The 24274-nt window shown below is 40.1% G+C and overlaps 1 protein-coding gene across 5 annotated transcripts in view; it reads left to right on the top strand.

Annotated features, from left to right (window-relative positions):
• TRPM3 (transient receptor potential cation channel subfamily M member 3) overlaps positions 1-24274 on the top strand; it is a 397831-nt gene that overhangs the window by 309567 nt on the left and 63990 nt on the right. For all 5 annotated transcript variants that reach the window (XM_039567684.1, XM_039567686.1, XM_010393073.4 and 2 more), the window contains exons 9-10: positions 14698-14770; positions 22726-22826. In XM_039567684.1, the coding sequence (XP_039423618.1) occupies positions 14698-14770; positions 22726-22826 (174 nt within the window). The remainder of the gene's footprint in view (positions 1-14697; positions 14771-22725; positions 22827-24274) is intronic.

Raw genomic sequence — 24274 nt, 5'->3', positions numbered from 1 at the left:
ACTTCTGTCTCAGTAAACAAATTAGTCTTAATATTTTCCCTTAAAGACAGTAATTCTGGTGTCTGAGTTTTCTGACAGATACAGGCTGCTCTATTCTGTTGGGAGCACTTCATTTAGCAGCTTAGACTGGCACATTGCTGGAGTGCTTTTTTCACAAATCATGACGTGAGTTTCTCAGAAGCCAGAATGTGCTTTCCAGCAAGCTGCGTGGGTCTGTCTGTGGAGCTTCATTGGGCGGCCACTGGGAAAGGCCACTTTGGCAAGCCAGAAAGGTCTGTGTCTGAAAATAATCACACTTGTGGCAATGGGAGGCATTTGTCATAAAACTAATTATTCCAAAATAGTGTTTTGAGAGTGAATAACCTAATCTTTTATCCATTTAATAGAAAATGGAAATTGCTGTGAATCAGAATAGGTCCAATCTAAGCACCTTGGTAATAAAAATGGCACATCAACTCCAGCAGTAAAGTGTGCTGGTGAAGTTTGTTTGGCCATTTTCTGCTAAATTCGTTTCCTTGAATATTTGAAGTTTCAGTGACTACATAAAGCAATCTGATAGTGTCATTGCCTACTACTGCATTACAAGAAGGAATTGCAGAACAAAGAGAGCTTGGTTGCTGGGCACATTCATTCATTCCTGGAACACATTTCCACATAGAGGCAAGAGATACAATTTGATTAGTTTCCTGCTAAAAGAAAAACAGTAAAATCCCACCTCCAGCTCATGGCAGCAAATAATAGATATTTTGTTCTTGCCTCTACCGTTCACTGTTATTCATGTACCACAGTGTATGGTTGCTGTGGCAATCATGATGGCTGCTCAGGGACAGTGTAAACTTTACTTCAGCTTTGTAGAGGTGATGTGTATGGAAGTAGGTAGTTCCAGATGACTTAATGTGTAACTTGCAGCTCTGGTGCTGTCAGATTGAAACAAAGCAGATGTCATGCTGTTGTAAATGAGTGCATTGAGCTGAGATCAAGACAACCTGCATCATGCAGGTGCTTGCTATTTATTGTGCTTTTATTTCAAACAGAGATGGATCCCAATTTTCTTAAAACTCAGAGTGCATGAGAAGGCTGCCTTGCAAGGCTGATATTCAAATCCCAATATTGCCATACAAATGTAGGGCTTTGACTCTTCTTAATGGTTACTTACACAAAGTACTGGGAAGCTGTTAAGTCATTGTTATGCCCTGGTCCACTTGGGAAAGGTTGTTTGATTTACTCTGAGCAGTGCATGGGAAAAATATCAAAATTCTTGGGAGGTTCAATATCAAACTTCTACTTGCAAACTTTAGAACATAAAGGTAGAATAAGGTACTCATCAAATTTGAAAATGTAGCAGGTTTGGTTTGAAATGCAACAGTATAAAAGCATTAAAATTAACACTTGAGAAAATTTACAAGGGAAAGAAAGTGAAAGAGAGGATAAGATTAGAAAGGTGTATATTCACCCCCTGTGGGACCAGAGACAAGACTTGATTGTTGCAATTTCTGTTGGTTGAAGCAATGTTCGCAGTCTTGATCCGTTGGGGCTGGGGGAAGCCCATGAAACAGAAAGTCCAGTGGGTTAATACTACACTCAGGCTCGGTGGGAATGCCCAGGTACCTCCGCTGGAACGGGGAGTTTTACATAGATGGTATACAACTGTGGATCATGGGACACAGCGTTACAGCTGCCTCTTAATTTGGTGTAGTTGAGCCAATTATCAGAAGGGATGAATGTGGAAGCTGAGCTACTTGTGGCATGATAAAAAGCACTATCCCACCTCACAGGGTGTGCCTCCTTTCAGCCTCTTCCCTCATCTTGTTCAACACCCAGCTGTAGTGTCCAGAGATGGCTGTGCACCCCCTCTGCACCTGGGCGGTTACTTGAAGAATCATCAGCAAAGCATCCTCTGCTTTTGCAAATGGTCAATTGTTTGAGTCATGAACCTCTAACATTCCAGTATCTCACAGTGATTTAGCAGTTTCTTTTCTATATGGACTATAAATAAGGCTTACTTATCTGTGACAGCTTCACTTCTGTGTGACTGAAAGGGCTACTGTTGGAAACCTCTGCATGTTTCCAGAAGAGTATATACAGGGAAAAAGTTAACTTGATCATATACTGGCTGCAAAAATCATTGTGCTTTTCAGCTGGATGTGCAAGCTTGTTGGAAAAGGTCTGTGGACTCCCACAGCGGGAGGAATTGCAATCCAGCCAATATGGTTGATAAAGGCAAGCTCCCTTTATTAGCAATCCATAGACACTTATATAGTATCCCAGCTTGTTAACTCTTAAGTGGCTTAAAACCTATCCAAGCGCATTTCTGCTTCTACATAATTAGACTACATTGGCAAGCTTCTACTAGTTATGTTATGATTAAAAGAATTCAGAGTTCACCCTCCCCTCTCCGGGTTTTATCTGCACAGCTGCAAATCTTCAAACTCCCTTCTTGTTCCCAGGCCTGTTTCTCACACAGGGATTTTCTCATGGAGACAGTTTCTCACACTAACCTTTGCTTGCAGGCCTATTGCTTGTACAGTTCTTTTATTGATCCCATAATTCTATCAATGATCCATGTCCCTGATCCTCTAACCATTTCCCAACACAAGCTCAGTGAATTTATATGCTAATTAAATAGTTGCTGCAACTGTTTATTAGCATACACTTTGATCTGAATTAAATAATAGCTAAATCAGATGGACTTTTAAGAATTTACTAGCATATTGTCACTTGATTTCTTTGGCCCTTTCCAGAGGTTAGAAGTTCATTTAGGTCTGTTTTTTTCAAGAATTTTTCTTCAAAAACAGTAAAATAACTTCAACTAATGCTTTTTAATGCTGATATGCTGATGTAATTTTTTTCTCTTAGAGAGGAGGCTGAAGAGGGCTTGGTGACTTCTCAAACAGTAAAAGTCAACTGTAGTTCTTGCAGGAGCTTAGTTGCTGTGAACAGCATATAATTTGGCAGCAGGCATTTGGAGCAGGAAAGGATCATGTAACTGCTGACCTGCTGGTTGCTAGAACAGCTCTTGTTTCTCCCATGGAAACATTCTGTGAGATTTCCAGCATAAAGTGTACTAAAGATAATTCGTCCTCTGTGTCCAAACTGATGTGCACATCCACTTCAGGATTGAGTGTGGAACTCTAGTTTTTGGTGAAGATTAAACCTCCTTTCCAGCCCATACAAATCAATAGGATTAGTCTAGTACTTAGGTTCTACCTCTGTGTTAAGATAATGAGGAGTAGTTTTCAATCCTGCAAACCACACCTAATTGCTTTTTTGCTAAAGATCTAAGACTTTATTTTGTGTTTTCAGCTGCCAAGAAGCCGCATGAAGTTAGCTGAAGTTAGTCATTGACTCCACAGAGAACAAAAACTAATCCTAGGAGTATTTTTTTAATTTCAGTAATTCAGAGAACAACTTTCACAAGAAAAGAAGCTATATACAAAAAAAATAAACACCAGAAAACTTCCCAAAAAAAAAGAAAAAAAACCACCAAACCAAAATGTTGTAATGCTAGATTTAGTTTAGCAAGCTGCAGCTTTCCCTGAGAGCTCAGCAGAGCTGCTTAGGGCAGTGCGACTGTTTTCACCCTCCTGTGTAGTCCATTTTGGATGGCTCCGCACTCTTGCTCTGGCTAGCTATCCTTGCAACACAGTGATGGAAAAGGAGGTGAGAAGGGTCTCTCCATAAGGGTTTCAGAGGATCTTTAATCTTACATCTTGTCCCAGCAATGCCCAGAGGCAGAGAGAACCCATGAGCCGGCTGCAGGCGGGTTTTGTCAGATCACAGGGGCGGTACATGGGCGGAGTTGGGGTACAGGAGCCAATAGGGAGAGCCCAAGGGAGTGGCCAGGACTAGGGGCAAGGAAAAGAAGGGGGGAAATGTGGGATTGAAGTGCATCTGGGTAAACAGAGTACCACTCCAAAAAACCAAAAGACAGCTGTTGTATTAACTAACCCTGGAAAAGTTTTTGATCGTACCATTTGCTTTTCAACTACCATCAGACGAGGTAGAGCATCTGCTAATAGAAAGTACAAAAATGTCAGACCTACCACTGAAGCAGGAGTGTGTGCAATTTTGTCGCTTACTGGGTCCATCCCGAGCTTCTGCTGGGCCATCTTTGCATCTGGAACACATCTGCAAAGACCAATATTCCTTTTGTTGCTTACACTCCATAAGCAGACATTTTCTGTTTTATTTTGTGCATGCAGTGAAGTCATCTGGTAGATACTAATGCAACTTACTACCAATCTTTTCACTTTCTATCTTCCTACATATTTTGTGGTAAAAACTGCAGCTACAGAAATAAAATTTAGAATATTGCTATTCCCTCTAAGAACATAAGCTTGGGAAAATATCCATTACCCCATTTAGGCTATTAACAGGTAATACTGGGAAATGCACACTGAATTGTTATACAGCTCTGTAAGGAAATTGAAGGCAAAGCAGTACTTGGTGACACAGCATCTTCCATATTAGATAATATAAACCAATTTCTGCAGTCAGGGAATTGGAAGTGTTCAGTGCAGTTTGTGTACTCTCTCCATGATACTGTTCAGAAACCTTTCTTACTGCCAGGCTCTATTGTGTCTGGGAAGTCATAATTTCTTTCGTCTTTCTTAGAAAATAAAGTTATCCTTTCTGTGGCTTTACATGGGGCACAGAGACCCATTAATTACAGCTATGATATCTCAGTCACAGACAAGGAGCTCACTGTATGAGATGCAGGGTTCCTGTAGATAAAGCAGGAACTGCAAATTTACTGTCAAACAGGAATATCTCACACTAAGTGATATGCCTTTTCCAAGTATTGCCTATTTAGTCTCACCAGCAAACCAGCTAAGAAACTAATGGTTTGTGGCTATTTCTGTGCTTGGTCTCTGTGTGTTGCAATGACACTGTCAATATTAATACTGATTGGGCACATGACTGCATCATCTGTAGTAAAGCACCCATGTCCTGTCAGACTATTTGAAAACTGTTGCAAAGGAAAACTAGAAATTGAAGTTTAACATGGAACAACAGTCCCCAGCATTAATACTGTTGCCACCGAATCAATTCACTTCCTTCTAAGGTCAGCATTTTCAGTTCAGATTAGAAGACATATGTGTGCATGTAAGTCTTGAAAGCAGTATTTTTTAGGGCCATGACTTGCATGACACAATTTTTCAGCATAAACAGCAATGGAAATTACCAAACTGAATTCTTGTTTTCTTAGAGTAACAGAATATCCATCTCAGTGATGAACTTTCTCCGTAACTTGTGACTTTTATGTTTCAGAAGAATATCTATTAGGTCAGTGTCTTGCCAATACCTCCAAGAACTCTCTCTATAGTAGAAGAGTTGCAGGAAGTGATCCACATTACACTTGCTCCGCATTTCTTGTCTGAATCAGGGTAATGGAAGACCTTGGATTACACCAATGTGTGAATGAAATTGTCTATCTCAACAGTTAAAACCATTTCTCTCTTTTTGGCTGATCTTAACAAGTTTCTACACTGCAAGTCTACATGAAATCTCATTTCTGCATAACTTCACAGTCTGTGATGTGCACAGCCCAGTGATTTAAAGGGCAACATCTGATTTGTATTACCCTGTATATACGCTTTGTGACCTACAATTTGTATTTACTCATATATTGACAACGTGAAAATCAGGGACTGGTAATTCAGGCAGTGAAAAGTCTTAATGTACCTGTATGAAACCTTTTGTGTAGGGGACAAGAAATGGGTTTACTACCAAAACATTTTTGGACACTAATTCCACTGGAAAATATGCACATTCTATTCCAAAACGTTGGTAGTACTGTAAGACTTAAACAGTATGTGCACATCATAAAACATAAATTTTTTTTAATGGGACAGAGCTGTGAGATTTCATAACCTGTCATTGAGGGTGCCTCTGATGTTCAGTCTGGGAAAAAAGGTACCAAATACAGAGGAAGCCAAACATTTATACTAACTTCTGTCAATTGATGGCTCCTCAATTGCAGAATTGCTGCCTTTCTTATAAGCACTGATTGTTTTGCTTGTTTTCTGCTTTTTACTAGACATGGAGTCTGTGAAAAATCAAATTAAAACATGAAATCTTGCAGTGCTGGCACCATGAAGAAGGAGCTGTAAAATTTTAAAATTTTGCGACCAAGATTCAGACTTCTCCCCTCATATCTGCTCCTTCATATTTCCTCATTTGGAATTCTTTTTTGTACCCCTCAAAATAGCAAACTACTTAATTTAGGTTTTCCCTCAACACAATTCTCTCTTATCTTTCTATTCCTGAATTTCCTCTTATTTGGCCATCCCCCTTCTTCTGCGGTATGACCCACTGACTCACCTGCTCACTTTGATCTTTGTTATGCCTCCACATCAAGCAGTGTATCCCTGTGTTATATAGTATTATTCCTTCCAAGAAAAAGGAAATGCTTTCCCTACTTATCTGAACCATTTTGACACTTTTCATAACTGACCTCCTTTAATGTTTTATTTTGTCAAACTCTCATCAAAATTTTCATTTTCGGGGTATTTTTCCTCTGAAACATTTAAGTAGGCCTAGCTAAATTATGAATGTCAACATGTAGTCTGGAAGAAATTGCCTATTTTGTTGAACCAGCCTGTACTCTAAAACAGGAGACTTTCATGTTGCACTCACAATTGTATCTGCCTTTTTTTAGGAAAGAAGAGGTTTTATTCTGACTTCTGTAACTGAGATGCATAAGAAAAGTTTATATGTCAGAGATGAACTTTAATGACACTAAAAATTTTTCTGGAGGTAGCTAAAAAAAATCACTTTGAATATATTTTAAAGCACCATGTAGTTTCTCCTGATGTCATAATGAAATGATGATGAGAAAAAATTACATCTCTAAAAGAATGAATAATTTGCAGCATTCTTAGAATGCTAAGTTTGTAAACCAAGCACACTTGATGCTCTCATGACTGCTGTCCGTTTTTTTTCCTTATTCTTCAGCTATCCATTGTCTAGTCAGCAGGCACAGTCAATTTGAGGTTTAAAGAATTATTTTTCTTCTTCATCTCATCTGCTTCATGACAGAGGGTAAAACATCTTTCTGTGCAGATGTGCGCATCACTCTCCCTCTGGTTTTGGTGGTTTTTCCCTCTCCAAAGAAATACATGCTAAAAATCTGAGCATATTTCAGATCGCTCTTCATGTTCTGAAGAGGTTGAGGTTAACCATACTGTAAAAAAATAAATATTCACATGTTGTAGAATAAATGCCAAGTACAGCCTTGTGCTGCGTAGCTATTCAAATTTAATCCTGGCCCCTTACAATGACCCCAAACAGAATAAGCTCTTCTATCTCTGTGGAGTTTTCAGAATAAATGCTAGGAAGGAAGTACTCACTTTTTGGCTAGTAAAGGCACAAAAAGAGGAACTGCAGTTGATTATTTTTTTCTATTGCTCTTGCTTCTCATTCTAGGGGTAAAATCAACTCTGCCTGTGCAGAATACAATCTTGTGCATACTGTCCAATGCACGGCAGCTCATACTGATGAAAGTTCATAACCTATATATCCAGCTAGTCCTGAATATGGCAAACAGCAACACAGTTATGATGGCTCAGGATGCATTCTATAACGCAAAACAAACTTTTGTGTCTTATGACTTGCTAATCTGGGCACTAGCACTGCTTCTGTCTGTCTTCTGCACAAGTCCTGTCCTCTTCACACATGATAGGTCTACCTCACCCAGATGAGAAAGGGACAGAAGTGTGAACATTTATTGAGGGTAAAAGAACAAGTTTGAAGAACTCAGAAAATTTTGATTTAGGACCCATTTCAACCTACTACAACCAAAACCTTGTCCTCTAAAGCGTCTCAGTGCTCCTGCAATTTCAGGGATTGTCTCACCTGTGACCATATTTTCCTTCTGTTTCACAAATCTTCCCTCCTCAGCATTTTTTTGAGGTATCCTTGTCTTAGCTGTTCCTTTTATTGGTAGGTGCCACTATGGATTGTGTATGGACAGCTATAAATTATATGTCTAAGATAACCCTGCATGTACATTCATAGAGAACTGGGGAAATCTCACATGGCAGTGTACTATCTCTGTTTCTCAGTGTGAGTGATTTCTGAAGGTCTATTTGGTATTCACTGCTCTCAGGTAAAATAGTGTTACCTGACTTTGCCTCTAGGAGCTCAATGCGATATCAGCATGAAGGCAGAAAAACAAAAGAATTAATGAAATACGTAAAGCTAAACTGGCCCTGCTGAGCCAGAAACTGTGTACAAGAAAAGGAAAGAAAAAGTAGTATGTCAAACAAGGATGGAAGAGGTTATAAACAGAGAGCAATGCAGTTTTAAAATAGGTGGTTTTGGTAGAGTCCAAGGTCAGATAATACTTTCCTTCTGCTTCCCCTCCTGCCTCCTCCCACCTTGCTTTCTATCCTGCTGCTCTTCTTTACTCCGTGTTCTTGGTATTTACTTGTTTTCTACCTGCTCTGCCTGAAAATTAGGTTTCTGCTCTGCTGGACTGTAATTATTGCTGGCAGCTATCACAGTGTGCTGTAATCCTGCTTGCAGAGAAGGTCCGTTTTGGCTCAATGATTTCCTAACACATTTTCCTAGGCAGAATGAGGATGCACCTAGTTTATTTTCCTGGAAGTTAATCCTGTTCACATTAAAATAGTTCAGTGAAATCTGCAATGAGGTAGAGGGCAGACCTTCCCAGGTTTTTGTTGCTGGGTTTGTTTGTTTGTTTGTGGTTTGTTGGTTTGTTGTTTGGCAGGGGAGGCTTAGTGGGGGGCAGGGGAGCATGTGTCTCTTCCTCCTTTGAAGGGTAAATCTCATGCATTTTACTCAGGAAGGTTTTGTGGAGGGAAATGAGAGGTAGGTTGTGATAACAAAAGTTTGACTGTTGGGTTCCAAGCACCTCCACCTGAAAGGAGTCCAGCTGCCCCCAGCTTTGAAAGTATCTGCTACTGTACTTTGCAAGTAGATCACTATGGGCACACCAAAAGAAATCAAGACATTTAGCAAGAATCCAGAGGCTGCCTATCAACCTCTTTGCAGCTTGTTGGGCAACCTCTGCTGATGATTCATTTGCCTGTTTCAGGTATGTCTGTCTGAAGATCTGTCTCTTCAGTGCAGTGCAATACAATTTCGTGTTTGTACAGAATGCTAACACCAGCTTCTATTATATATGTAAATAAGAAAAGAAAACTATTTGTTTAAAAATGCTTTCTGTTGGAAGTCACAGTTGCTCACTGAGCTGACTAAGAAAATTACCTGAAAAAGTCATTTCAAGCCTGTAAGTAATGTAAACACTGAGGAAAGAAAGGAGGAAATCAGCAAAAGACCATCCCCAAAATACCTAATCGGGTGGCAGCAGAACAGAAAAAAGTGTTATTTTAAAATCATTTAGTTTAACTCCAACAATTGAAAATACCAGCTACAGAGATAATAATGTGGCCCAAATCCCTACAGGAAAAAAAAAGGAGTACTTGATTTTGTGGTTTTCTTCTTTGGATGTAAATTGGGTTTTGGCTCAAAAGAAACAGCTGAGTAGGCTAAATGGTAGTTTTACTCTCTAATACAATGCTCCTATGAAAACCAGGAAACATTTTCATAGCTACAATGTGAAACAGAGCAGGATAGAGAAGATTTCTTCTTAAACCAATCTTCCCTTTTTTACAGCAATACAGAAAAATGTCTAGTGGTAGTTTGACTAAAACTGCAGCTCTTACCCCCTTGTTTCCTTTTGGCATGTAAGCAAGTGCTTAGCATATATTACTTTTTAACACAAGCATCTTGGGGTTTATTATTTTCTAATGAAATGTCCTGGATTCCATATGCACACCTTACTAGGTTGTTCTTCCTTCTTCATGTTTTTTCCACTAAAGTTGTCCAGAGGGTGCAACTCAGCAACCGGCTTAAATGGTCTACAGTAGGTAGGTGGAAAGCTCTTGGGCACTTTCTCTTCACTGAAAGAAGAAAGGCTTTTACTTTTTCTTAGCAATGAGTTATTAAATGGGTTTCTAAGTCTTTAATTTTCCATTATTTTTGCATCTACTGAGATGGAAGACATTCATCCAGAAAGAGGTAGCTGGGAGTAGAGCTTACTGACCCAGATATTTTCCTTTAGCACAGCATGTTTTTTTAGTGTAGTAGCTTCTGTATCCCATTCTAACAGGGCTCCAGCCAATGTTCTCTTATAACAGCACCAGTGTGTTGCTTATCAGTTCTCTGCAGACATTCACCCATGAGTGTACTTGTGAGTAGCACTGGCAGGTTGTGAGATACGTTAATGACTCCTGGAGTTAGGTGACTGTTGGGGTCTCCTCCCCCCCGCCGTGTAGCCCTGGGAGAGGGGCCCTGAGGGCACAGACACGGGGTTTCCCTGCCCCTGCTCAGCCTCGTTCCCATGGGTTGGTTTGTGTTCCCTGCGCGGGCAGAAGGACCCTTGGTCCCGTGATTGAGCAGTTCCTCGGCAGAGCTCTGGCCATTCTCCGGCCAGAGCTCCGGCTGGAGAAATAAACATCTCTGAAACATCTAGCAAGAATCCGTCCATATATATTTCCTTTCCATGGGACACCTGGTTTGGTATATGCATGTTGCAGTATCCCCACTGCAACAGGTGACCTCATTGCAAACATAAAATTCTTACCTGTTAACTCGGGGGAAAGAAAACACCAGAACAAGAGGTCTCCAGCAAAACAGTCAGGTTTTTAAGACCTAAAGATATTGGACATTTCTAAGTGTAAATTCTGCATAAATACTTCAGGACGTCTGCATTTCTTCATGCCTCTGACTACAGAAATTAAGGTTGCTATATGTATTTTAAACCTTGCATGCTTGCAGAAAAATGTCTTTATCAACCAGTCAATATCTGGTGCAACGTAAAAAATCTCTCAGTGTCAAGGAATAACCATGAGAGGCATCTGTGCTGGAGGAGAGATGGCCACCCAGCCAGCTGCTATGGATGGATAGCTCCAACAGCCCTGTGTCTGCAGATGTATATAAAGTGGTTAATTCACACTCAGGTTTTCTGCTGTGTTCTGCTTTTCAGCCCAGACTGTTTTTTTGGGGTTGGTGCTCTGTTCTCACTGACAGCTTCACACAATAGGATTAGCTTCAGTCGCTCCTACTTGCTGTGGATCTGCCTGGACAAACATTCAGTTACCTCAAACAGGAGGGGTGCATCTGCCACAGAGAGAAAGCAGCTGTGGACAGCGACGGTAAATCTAAACCATAGGAAGAGGCTGGACATATCTGTTTACTGTCTGAAATATTCTGTGCATTCAGAAAAGACCGAAGTCCACAGTGCCAGCTGAGTCTTTGAGGTCCTAAACTCAGAGCATTTTGAAATTAAGCTAGCATTTGGTTGAGAGCCAGCTGAACATAAGCCAGCAGTGTGCCCAGGTGGCCAAGAAGACCAGTGGCATCCTGGCTCATATCAGCAACAGTGGGGCCAGCAGGACCAGGGCAGTGACCATCCCCTGTGCTCAGAACTGGTGAGGCCACACTTGAGTCCTGTGATCAGTTTTGGACCTGAAGTTATGTCAGGGGAGGTTTAGGTTGGATATTAGGAAAAGGTTCTTCACTGAGCGAATGTTTGGGCGCTGGAACAGGTGCAGGGCAGTGGTCACAGCACCAAACCTGACAGAGTTCAGGAAGCATTTGGATGCTCCTCAGGCATATGGTGTGACTCTTCTGGATTTCCTGTGCAGGGCCAGTAGCTGGACTCCATGGTCCTTGTGGGTCACTTCCAACTCAGCATATTCGGTGATTCTGTGAGATGCTGAGGCATGTCCAGAGAAGGGCAGCAGAGCTGGGGAAGGGTCTGGAGCAGAGATCTGATGAGGATCAGCTGGGGGAGCTGGAGGTGTTTAGCCTGGAGCAAAGGAGGCTCAGGGGAGACCTTATCACTCTCTAGAACTACCTGAAAGGACGTTGTGGTGAGGCAGGGATCAGTCTCCTCTCCCAGGTAAGAGGTGACAGGGGTGGAGGAAATAGCCTGAGGTTGCTCCAGATGCAGAGTTGGATTGGATATTAGGAAACAATTCTTCACTGAAAGGCTTGTCAAACACTGGAACCAGCTGTCCAGGGAAGTGGTTGAGTCACCGTTACTGGAGGTATTTAAAAGATGAGTTGATGTGGCACATGGTTTAGTGGTGGAATTGGCAGTCCTGTGTTAATAGTTGAACTGGATGATCTTAGAGGTCTTTTCCAAACTAACAAATTCTATGATTATGTGATTGTAGGAAGTATCATATTTTTCCTTGGTTCTGTCTGAAATTCTAATTTGATCTCAGACATGATCCCAAAATTATAATTCTAGTATGAGTCTGAGGACTCCTTCAATTTCCATTTTTTTTCCACAATTATTTTTCTTCTTTAATTTACTACTTTAATTATGCTAGGCCTCTTAAAAATAATAATAAAGCAGTAGTTGATGTGGAAAGACAGCCTTTTTATTCTAATGTAACTAATTTACATAGTTCCATTTTATTTTTAATACAGCAACATTTCATTCTGCTGAAGTGGGTTTATTTTTCTGATGCATGCAGAGAGGAGGGTTGAAAAAGAAATTGGAAGTTTAAGGTTATATGTGGTCCAATACATGAAAAGTACTTTCTTTAATTTTCCTGTGGTGATAAGCTGTTCAGTGCTTGCAGTTTATATGATTACTTTTTATTAAGTTGGGAGTTCACTGATCATGTGCTGGTTTGAGATGCTGTTTGTTCCACCTCCAAACTCCGTTGTCCAGTGTATTCAGTCCCCATTGTGCAGACTGCCTCACCTGAGGCTTTAAAGACAGAGGAGGACGTTTTGCCATTTCATGCTACCCCCAAGTTTGTCTTCTGTGGCATGGGAAGCTCATCATGACCATGTACAGCAGAAGGTCTGATCTCATCAGCTCACATACTGATTATGGCTTGAGATGAGACATACATAGAATTGTGTATTTCTACTCACATTACCTGTGGGCAGACTGCCTGCACTGCAGGGAGAGCTTCACTGCCAGTCATTGAGGAAATAGAAAAAAATTAGGAAAATTATCATGCAGCCTTTCTTTACAAGAAAGTAATCAAACCCTGGAATAGGCTCCTGGAGAGGGGCTTGATTCTCCATGCTTGTCGTTGTTTAAGAGGCATTTGTACAATGCATTTAATACTGTGCTTTAACTTTTGGTCAGCCCTGAAATGGTCAGGCAGTTGGACTAGATGATTGTTGAGGGTCTCTTCCAACTGAAATAATCTATTCTGTTACTATTCTATTCCTATTCTAATTCTATTCTAATCTTATGACATTCTGGAGTTGTGGTATGGGGATAGACATCAATTAGTTTGCCAGAAGTATCTGTAAATTTCAGAGAGAGAAAAAACTTCCTTAAAGTATCATTTATGATTTGTATCAAGAACACTTTGAAGGGTCAAACTAAGTCTAACTTGGAAATAGTGTACTTTAACTGGGGAGGTTGCCTAATGTAAGTAACTTCTTACATTAATTGTTTTAGACATCACCTAACTCAATTGACTAATTGAGCTAAGCCAGTTTCCTGTTACTTTATCCAGTTTGCTTTTTAGCCTCTAAGATGCTACTACTTTCACTGATGCCAAAGCCTCCGAAAGTCCTGGAGCTCTAGGATCAAATGAAGGTAGAATAGGTGCTAAAGGAGGGCTGCATTGGATTTCCTGGGATACTCTCTGCGGCACTTTTCAGCTGCCAAACTGAAGCATATCACTGAAGTTCTGCTGTGTCCTTCAGACTTTGTTTATCTCCTTCTGTGATGGTAGATGTACCTGACGTCTGCTCTATATCAGATGCTGCTGCAGTTCAGTGCTGTATGAGTAGGAATCTAGGACCATGGAAACAACATACATTGCTTAATATGAATTTAAAATATGTTTATGCAATTCCTAATTAAAGGTGTCACTCTAAAAAAAAGGAAATGAGGCAGTCCATACTTAGAGAAGAAAAAACAGATAACAAGCATTCAGATCAAAATGATGATATAGTTTTCATGAGTAAAGGAAGGCACTAGTAAAAACTGCAATCTCTGTTGCCTCATAAGAACCAGAGGTTCAAAACCAGCTATTGCTATGGCAACAAAAGGAGCAAGGGGATTTACACTTCTGTATGTTTCAGTGCAGTCTTAACCAAGAGTGAATCTGGCTAGAAAGAACAGCTGCCCTATATTAATTCTTACTATTTATGAATTGTGTATCTCGCCTCACTGCCTCAAAACCTTTGAGTGATAGGTCATTGACCATACATGGCTGAAGACATTCCTAGACCTGTTAGAAACATAATTCTTAGATTATTTATCTAACTCTCTCCTATATAGAGTTTAGAGGTTTCTAATATCACTTGAAAATATCTGTTCTGTGCCATATGCCATCAGTTAGGTCCACACTCATAATATACCTAAATCTTCCTTGTAATCTATTGGGAGCATTTAAGTCTAGTGTCACTCTAATACAAGAACATTTCTTCATCTCCAATTTCACCCTGTGACACTGAACACCTTTTTTCCATATGATCATTAATACAATTTCTATCTTATCAAATTTTATGTCACAAAAAATACTGTATGTTAATCCTATTTAATAAATTTCTCATAAAGTGAATAAAGATTATCTCATAGCCATCAGGACATTTTAAGATTCAAGTCACGCTGCCCTGATTTAAGTTATTTTTTTTTAATTACCCTGGTTTCAATAATTGTATTGTCTTTTAACATTGCAGATCACAGTTTTTCGCATGGGATCAGAAGGACACCAGGATATTGACTTAGCTATCCTGACAGCACTACTAAAAGGTAAAAGAGTTAAACTCCACAGTGAGTCTATATCAATCCAATTTGTGTCTCTGATGTACTGAAACCTGCATTTATTGACAGAATCTATCAAGATGGTAAACCTATACTGTGAAACTGAATTTTTGCATCTTTCTCTATCTGCTTTATACAAATCCAGCTCTTTCTTTAATGTTGAAATAGCTACTGCTTTTCCTTTCTGAATTTTTGTTTCCCACCCACAATCACTAATGTGTCACAAGAAACATCAGTGGTGACCCCCACACCAGTTACTTGAGAAGATTAGTATTCACAAGAAGACAGCCAAAGAACTACTCAGATTGCCTTGGTAGCTAGAACTTCCATTTAGATAAAGCTGGCTCTATTATCAAAGTAAAATGTTATCTGTAGTCATTCCTAGGAAAGTCTGGAAATAGTGTGAGGCTCCTTTCAGCCTCCACTTGCAGAGTTAAGAACTCAGCTATTGGGGTGGTTGGACTTTTTGTCTTAAACTTGGCTGGTTGCTACATCTTCCTAAGCCATTACAGGTGGCATTTATGCTCTTAAAAGGTTGTCTTAAAATAAATTTGCTGTTGCTACAGTTCATTATAGACCCTGGTCTTGCAAACATGCCGTTTAGCTTAGCTTCCTTCAAAATATTATATTATCTAGTACTTTAGCATCTGCTTACAAATACAGAAACAAGTGAGATTTTGAAGGCTCTGAAGCACATTGAACTTCCCAAATGAAGGATAACTCTACTAAACAAGAACTGGGAGGTTCTAGCCCTCCATTTGAATGGTATTCCCCAAAAAGGGATTTTCACAAACTGCATTTATCAATCACCAGGGTCATCTTTTTTCTGTCTGGACTGGTTTGTGCTATGTAATACCATGCTGATTTAAAAAAACAGAGAATAAGACATACCAAACAAATTTAAAGTCCAGCCAGAGAAACGTAAGGGAATGGACTTCCAAAGGTGACTGGGAAAAGTTACGCTTCATGAGGCTCTTTGATATTAGCTGTCAGCATGGTATTGCCACCCCCACACCTGAATAAGATAGTACAGGTGTGGCAGACCTGAATTTGAGTCACAGCAGAAAATATAATAGATTTACTGGATATTCAAAAGGTAATGGGACCTACTCCTGTATGTTTCAGGGATTAGTTTTCTTCTCAATTTCTTCCTGTTCACACTCACAAAAGCTGTGTGAAGAGAGCAGGCCTGAGTAACTTTCATCTAGCCATGCAAAGTAGCATTTTACCTTCTGCATGATTTTTAATCCCATTTTAAAAGTTTCACTTCAAACATTTAAAGCAAAAGTATGAAGAAGAAAAGTAAACTAGCGCTGGCCACTTCAAAAGTATCATTGAAAGCTGACAGCTATCAACAAAGCAAATGAGCTAGAGTTACTTTGCTTCGGTAGTTTTTGTTTCTTTAGGTTTCTGTAATATTGCTTTCTCCACTTTTTTAGATAATTTCAATCAAGACACCAGTTGTTTGTCCTGCAGGTAACATGACTATTTTGCTGCTACTAGTTTGAGGTGTGTTTTAACTACTTACATAATTAAACCTCATGGCATTTGGAACATGTTCACACAGAAAAAATATAAACCAAGGTGACGAAAGAAAAAATAAATCAATTCAAAATAAGGATCAAGAATTGTATCCATCACCAAATTTCTCTTTTTGGTCCCTTGGAAATAATATAATTTCAGGTTTCATTTTTATCTTAAATATAACTGAATCTTTTATTGTCCTCAGTGTGAAGTTATTCTCTTCACATTTATTCTTAAGACAATCCCTGGAAGTACTGCTCTTGTTTTCTATTGATAAGGCAAAGAATGCCTTAGAGTTGTGATTCCACTTTTTCTAGATGTGTTTTCAAGGTCTGTATCCCAACATAGATCCCTGGAGTCTTCTGAAAACTGGCTCTTGGAAGCTGAAGAAAATAAATCACAGGTCTATGAGGGATTGTTTTCTATTTGAAATGTTCTTTTGCAGTATTTACATGAGCAACTGTTTTGAGGTTGCAGTCTCAGTATATGAGTAGTCCTCCCTGATCTGGAATATCCATTTTGCTGTGCCTAATTGGTGCTGTTGGCCCCTTAGTAAAATAAAATTACCTTTCCTCTTCATGTTAAGGGTGCAAGTCATCATAAGGACGTTTTTTTAGCTCAGGAAGTGCCTGGATCTGTGTAAGTACTTTTGACATCTCCTTTCATGCTTGTCTGAGAATCTTGATTTGAAAATCTGCTGATGGCAGCAGCACTTGTTTCTTGCTCGAGAAAGAGCCAGACAAACTAAGACTTACACCTCATCTTCCCTGCTCCTCAGGACTTTCTGATTATGAAGGTATTCAGTGAAGATCAGATTCACCAGGTGCCTCTGGTCCATAGAAGCCTCCTGATCACAAGGCATTTAACAAATATGTGCAAAGATGAGATCTGTTGTCTCGGCCAAGTCAGTTGTCCTTATTTACACCCTGTCCTTGTACAAGTGTTCTGGCCCACTTTGAAAGAAATACTGACTTTCTGTAAATGTACCTCATTAGCCTGATGGATACTTGGGTTTTTCATCAAAGTCTAAGGTAGCAATGCTGGACCACTTGTCTATTGATTCTTAATAAATAACTTATTTGTTATAAGTAAAATAAATTTAAATTATTTTTTTATGCTGTTGGAATTTACATGGTGTTGGAATTTTCATGCCATTGGAAACTTACTTTCCACAGTTGCCTGTCTCTAAAATTAAAGAAAAGTAATAATTATAATAAGTAAAATAATAAGGAGATTTGAAGCCTGGGTCTGAGTTATCTTGAAATTCATAAATTTAAATTTTAGAATTAATTTAGTCTTCCTACTCTTCAGTACTGTGTGAAAAAAGGGGCAGCACAATGTATGAAACTGGTGAGTGATTACCAGTAACTTTTTCTCTGTCTTCCTGATGAGGAATTTGCTGCTCTTGATAGTGCAAGAGGAACATATCAGCTAATGAACCATCCCACCCTGGTGTGAGTGATTTGGTCACGGTGGAGGGGGACAAGGGTTTGGAAACACAAAGTGTCATTTCCTATTTGCTGTGTAAAAGTTGTGATGAACTAATCTCTTTTTAAACCCACACCAGACACACTGCCAATTCAGGAGCTTTCCTGGGCAGCATATTCCCCACGCCCCAAACTCAGCACCGCAGATTATTTCCTTGTTTGTTTTCACTTGTTTAATCTTGTCAGCAAGATCTGTCTTTCTTGGAAGTGGTCTTCAATAAACTACAGAATGGCATCCAAACTGGTTATCAATTTACATTTCATGGATGTCACAACAGCATATGGTTTGCAAATGCTTTTTTTTTTTTTTTTAATGTTGAGAGACACAAATGTGGGAAGTAAGTTTCCAAAGGCATGAGTTTTAGCAGGCAAGTTTATCAATGCAGTTTAACTGTTTGTGCTCTCTTAACTTGAACAGTTGGAACTCACATTGTAATGGATTTTGTCCTTTTGCAGCTGCTAGCAAAGCAGAAGGCATATGACAGGCAAGTTAAAGACGGCATATGGAGATGTTCTAAAAAAATACTTGTTTTGAAGTGGCATCAAAGATCCTAGTTCACGAAGCTGTTGCAATGTCTGGAGCAGACTAGCACCAGCCATGGCTCAGATGGTGCTCCAGAAGCCTCACCAGTGCTATTGTCAGCACTGGGAAAGAGGTGCTCTGTGGTATGAGCATGTAGTGATATTACTGCCATGTAACCCTCTGAGATGAGGCTAAAGCAGAGGTGATGTCTCTGCATACTTTCCAGCCTGTGAGTAAATCATGATTCATGCTCACTGAACAGCCATCATGTAGTATCAGATGGTCTGGGATAGTCTGCCAGCCATGAAATCACAGGCACAAAAAGGTTTCAGAGTTAGGTCAGATACGTGGTTAGTGCACCTATAGCTGTTTTTGCTGTCTGCTTTTATATTATCAATTGGCTTCTTAAATGCCAAGATGATTCGTAGCAAATGCTGTGGAAACACAGCCTTTGCACCAAAGAGCTGCTGAAACAGAAGACAGCATCAGACCTGCTGAGACACAGAGCAAAAAGTTAATTAGGATTGCTATTTTCCTAATCTATTTCTTTTCTTTAGATGATGATTCAGAGAGGACACTGACATGCTTGGGTGCACTTTGGAAATGTGTCCCACAACAATTTCTGTCTAGGTAGATCAGTTTTGTGTCATTTCAGCTTTCCAGATTCCTGTGCACCAAGATCATGGGCTATTCCAGAAGAGTCCTTCAGGGGTTTATGTTGGTCACAGTAAGCTTTAGCTGGTATATAAAAGCCTGTAGTAATAAGTATATAAAAGCTCTTCAGTAATCCTGCAAGTGCACAACACTCACTGTCTGATGTGTACCCAGGCTCACCAAAGATACAGTGTTGAGTTTATGGTCCCAGGCTTTATCACCAAGGAGTATTGCATTTTTGGTCCAAGATATTGAGTAGAGAATGTGACTTTTTACCAGAAGAGTCTATGCAAGATACCCAAGCAGTCCTAGGTGGCAGCCTAAGAACAGAAAATTAACATCTGCATGGACTAACTGCTGTCCCAGCAGTCTATCTATATCCAGAGATATCTATATCAAGTACTGCCAAAACAATGAATTGCATCTCAAAAGCAACTTTTCTTCTAGGAGCAGATGAAAGGAGGGGTCACAATACAGATGCTGTCATAGACTTAAAACATTCTTTTGAGGAACATATCCTACAATCAGCCAGACACTAGAATTTACTAGAGTAAATATTATAGAGACATTGGTCATATTACTTAAAACATTATTTAACGCAATAAGTATGATATGACAATTAAAATAATGCAGTACAATAGGTTATTTACTGTACCTTATTTCTTTATTTCCCAAATATCTTTGGTTTTGATTTGGGTGCATTAAAGTGGTGCTCATGAGTGAGATGCATCCCTAGAAAGATCACTTTTTGGATTCTTCCTACTGACTCAAATCCATGCTCTATGGCACTGAATGCAGTCAAGGAAATGATTGAAAGGAGACAGTGTCTTAAGAAGGCCATCTCCTGTTTTTTCTCGGAATTTTTCTATATATGAGTGGAAACATTCATACTTCTTAATACTGGGTAAAATTCCACCTACCGAATACTTCCTTTTTCATGTGAGACAAAGGCCATCAGTTCTATCCTAGAATAAAATCAAGTAAAAGGCATCCACAGCCCGTATGCTGCTCTGTACAAACATTTATAGCTTTGATTTTCCTTCTCCTCCTAAGTAACATCAGTGTTATCCACATTCACCTGAAAACACCTCAAGGAAGACAGGAAAGAGGAGAAGGAAGCAAGGGCTTTCCAGCAAGAAACTTTACTCTGGAAGCACCCATCCCACCAAATGCACCAGAGTCCCAGCATGCACACCTGTACTTCCCAGTCTGCACCCTAGCTGATAGACTGGTTCAGACGTGGAGTACAGCATCCCCTTGAGAAACCACACATGCCCTTTGACTGCCAGATATCTGCAGTGCTCTGTGAGACAATGAAATCAAACATCATGGCAACAAGCACTGAGAAGAGCATCAGCTCTGGGACTGCACATGCACCCACAGGAAAGCTTGGCCACTGCTGGCAGCCTTAAGCACAGTGAAGGGAGATGGGAAGGACACAGGCTGGACCATGGCTTGCTTTCCCCTCTGCTCAGTATTTGCAGCAATGAGCATGCTCAAACAAAACAATTTTGATGAACAGATGAGCAGGCCCTATGCCAGCTGCTCTTTCCTGTGATCAAATGCACCAGAAGACCCTCTATTCATCTGCCAGCTGAATCTTTCCTAAAGCATGAAAAGGCCCAGGATTGCTAGGGTCAGTTGACACAAACTGGAGAGCACTCCCTGCTAGGGCTCAGAAGTTACTCATCTGGAGCCTCAGTGATTTAGCTTGACCTCTGTCTGAAGTGGGGGCAGTGTAAGTAGCCCACTTCCCTCCCCAAGTCCATCTGATCCACTCTTGATCCAAAATGGTTTCTAACTAGACGGCACCCCTGGCTACCCAGACTGTAGGCTGTGGGAGGAAAATCAGCAACTGGAGCTCCCTCATCACATGTGCAAAATGTTGTCAGGCTGTGGGATCACTGTCACTGCCCCCCAGTTTTAGAGTTCATCCATGTGCCTCCTCCATGGCTCACCAAAAACCTTACCTGAGCACCTGCTAAAGCTCTCACTTCTCCTATAGGCACATGGTTGGGGGAGATCTGATGAGAGGATCTCTTGTTTGCATCAGAAGGGGGAAGAACATTATTTGCTCTCTGTGTTAAACTTACATTATCATATTCTCTGCAGGTAATTTTGTTTTCTGTTTTTATAAATAAATCCTGGGATGTTGAAATGTAGCAACATTTTTGCCTTTTCCAAAGGTAAATATTTTCTGTTCTTGAATGCTGTGTGTTGCTTGTGTAAGAAACTCCAGAAGTTTCAGATGTTGGCATTCCCCCTGAGGTCTCTTGTGAGAGCTTTTGTCTGTGTTGTAGCACATAGCAATGAGAAGTTGTGTCTTATGCAAAGGGACATTCCTGGTACTTCTTAGCCACAGAAGTCACAGAAATATTTTCACTTTTTTCTTCCTCCTTTATTTGTTTCAATTCTGTTTTGTTCCTGCATTGTTCACCTTTTTATCTGAGCTCATTTCTGTATGAATGTGATTTGGATGATTCACAATCCACTATCTCCCAAACAATCACTGTAGGTATTGACAAGTATTTGGCAATGTCAGCAGTGAACTGACTTCAAAGTTGAGAGTTATGAAATTAAACTACAGGCTAGGCTTCATGAAGGTTTTCATTAAGGTCTTCATAGAGAATTTCAACAGCCAGCTTTATGTTTTCCTTGCCTCCAATTTCAGAGTCCACTTTCAACTGGAGAGCGTGGGTTTGAATAGTACAGAAATGGGGACAGAAATGCTTTGAAGTAATGAAAAGCTGTTACTTATGCTCACTCCATTATATCAGTATAAGAATTAATAAAGACACAGTAACAGTAGAGGTATGAGTTCTTTAAAAAATAAGCCTTTATACAATCACCTAACCACTGCAAGCAGATATGTAGTTAAAAGTCAAAGGGCCCTTTATTTATTTGGTGGATTAGTTCATTCAGGCCAGCTCTCCCTGTGACACTGAAGCACAAATGCTGTTTTATTATTGCAAATCAGCTGAGAACTGTGAAATATTAAAAAAGCACAGCAGGACAGGAATGTCCCACAGTGTCCATTATAACTGCAGGGAAAAACATACCCTCTCTTCCAAAAACAAACAGCTCCAAATCCATCTTATCATCCACATAGTTTCTGGTTTAGTTTGGATGTATTATACCTTGACACCAGCTTTATAGAATGCTTTCTTACTTGGATATTTCATATGTGAAGGGAAATTTGTCCTACCAAGACCCCTCAGTACAAACGGGGGAGAAATTCTATGCTTCTTACCAAGCGGAAATGCATAAGATGCCAAAAAAAGCACAACTACTGAAATGAGGGGTGTCTGTACGAGTTGAATCTACTTGTAATTGCTAGAGGCACGTGTGTGTGTGTGTATGTGTGTGCGCTCTCAGTGATATGTGTGGGGGTGTGTGTATTCCTGCAGCTCCATCTGTATCCTGGCTTGTTCTCTTGCTTCCTATCCAATAGGAGGGAAACCAGTTTAGTCCACCACGAATTCCCTCTTCTGATATCACCAGTATCTGCTGTATATTGAAGGGGAATATGAGGAAATAATTAATGTTTAGAAGACAATCTGAGAACCACACATCCAGATTTGAGAACCAATTTTTTTTACAGGTGCAATGGACAGTTTGGTTTTGTTTTAGTATGAGATCAGCTGCAGAAATGACATGGACATCTGTAAGACTTTTCAAGAAGAGGAATTACCATGGAATTATGAGCGTAATGTCTTATTTCTTTTTTCTCCCTGCACCCCTGTCTGTATACACAGGAGCTAACGCATCTGCTCCCGACCAGCTGAGCCTAGCACTAGCCTGGAACAGAGTAGACATCGCCCGCAGTCAGATCTTTATTTATGGGCAACAGTGGCCGGTACAGTATATATATATATATATATATATACACAGCATCTTCTGTTGAAAACGCTTTGAACCCTCCAGAGTATTAAATCCATTCTGTTGGCAATGGTGGCTTTAGTGTGGCTTAAAACACACTGGGTCCTGCCAAACACATGGTTCCCAATCACAGCTGCTGAAGGCAGGCACAGTTGCAGAGATGGTAATGTGTTCTGTTGTCCAAGGAAATGGTGACATCTAGCGATGCCTTAAGAGTAGGAAACCATACCTCTGAAAAAAACGGGAAGTACCAGATTTATACCACCAAGCATGATTCTGCAATCTGAGAAAAACAAGTGTACAGCCGTGTTTTAGTGCTAGGCTATAAATTCAAGGAAAGTCAAAGCATCTTTTTTCTCTTCAAGCAGCATGCTTTTGTATGCAAATACTGAATTTAAGGTTATGATTTGGCATAAAAATATGCCACACAGATGTTGGAAGTCAGGTAGACTGCAGGAGCTGATCAGCAGTGTCGCTGCAGATGGGCTGTGGCTCCAGACCTCAGGTGGTGTTAAGTTTGTGCCCACTGCTGTTCTGCATCTATCTGCCTGCTCTATATCTGTCCTATTCTGTGCTCCAGTTGCTCCCCAGCTCACACCATTCCCAGGGAGCACCAGGGGCATAGATTCTCTTCAGGAGTGGTAGGGCTGTAAATGGAGGGGCTATTGAACACTGTGTCAGGCAGAGGAGGAGGAGGAGTCAACTCCCAGATTGTGCTGCAGCTTTTACAGGGACAGAAGTCACCCAGACAAAAAAACGAGAAAGCCTCGATCTTTACCTTTATCTCCTCAAAGCCCAACTTATCTTGTCTCAGAAGTTTCAATGGGACCACAATAGTCATTACTGTGACACTTGTTTCATCACTGTCATTAAAATTTCACATGCTGTCATTACATGAGCATTTACAATTCCCCATGGAAAAATTATAACAATGGGAAGAGCTTCTGTTTAAGTATCCTTGCTTTAAATGTAGCTTTCTGCAGCTTGCTGCCCATAAAAGCTAGTACAAAAATCCTCGCCTTTGCAGTTATGGAGTGAACAGGACTATTTATTTTGTCTATGATATTGTGCATCGTATCATTTTGACATGTATGTCAAAACGTAAGAGGGATTTTAATGGCACTAAACTGGCCTTACTGTTATCGCTTCATCACCACATCATAGCAAAAATTTGCATAAATTCTGCAAACTGAAATAATTTTGCAAGCTAAAAGCTGGAAGGATGAGGTAATTTCTCATCATTCTAACTCCACCTGACCTACAAGAGATAAGAAGGAGGGGTTTTGTGTGAGTAGACCTCTTGCATTTGGGCCTTCAAAGGAATGCAAATTGTGAAGCTATTTCTGTTTCCTGGGTGTTCAAATTTCCCTGAGTTTCCACACCACAAACAAAAGAAAACTCTAGAAAAAACAGAACTGAAGTGAT

Source organism: Corvus cornix, chromosome Z, assembly GCF_000738735.6.
Source record: "Corvus cornix cornix isolate S_Up_H32 chromosome Z, ASM73873v5, whole genome shotgun sequence".
Classification (NCBI taxonomy): Eukaryota; Metazoa; Chordata; class Aves; order Passeriformes; family Corvidae; genus Corvus; species Corvus cornix.
This window is presented reverse-complemented; position numbering and strand designations above follow the sequence as displayed.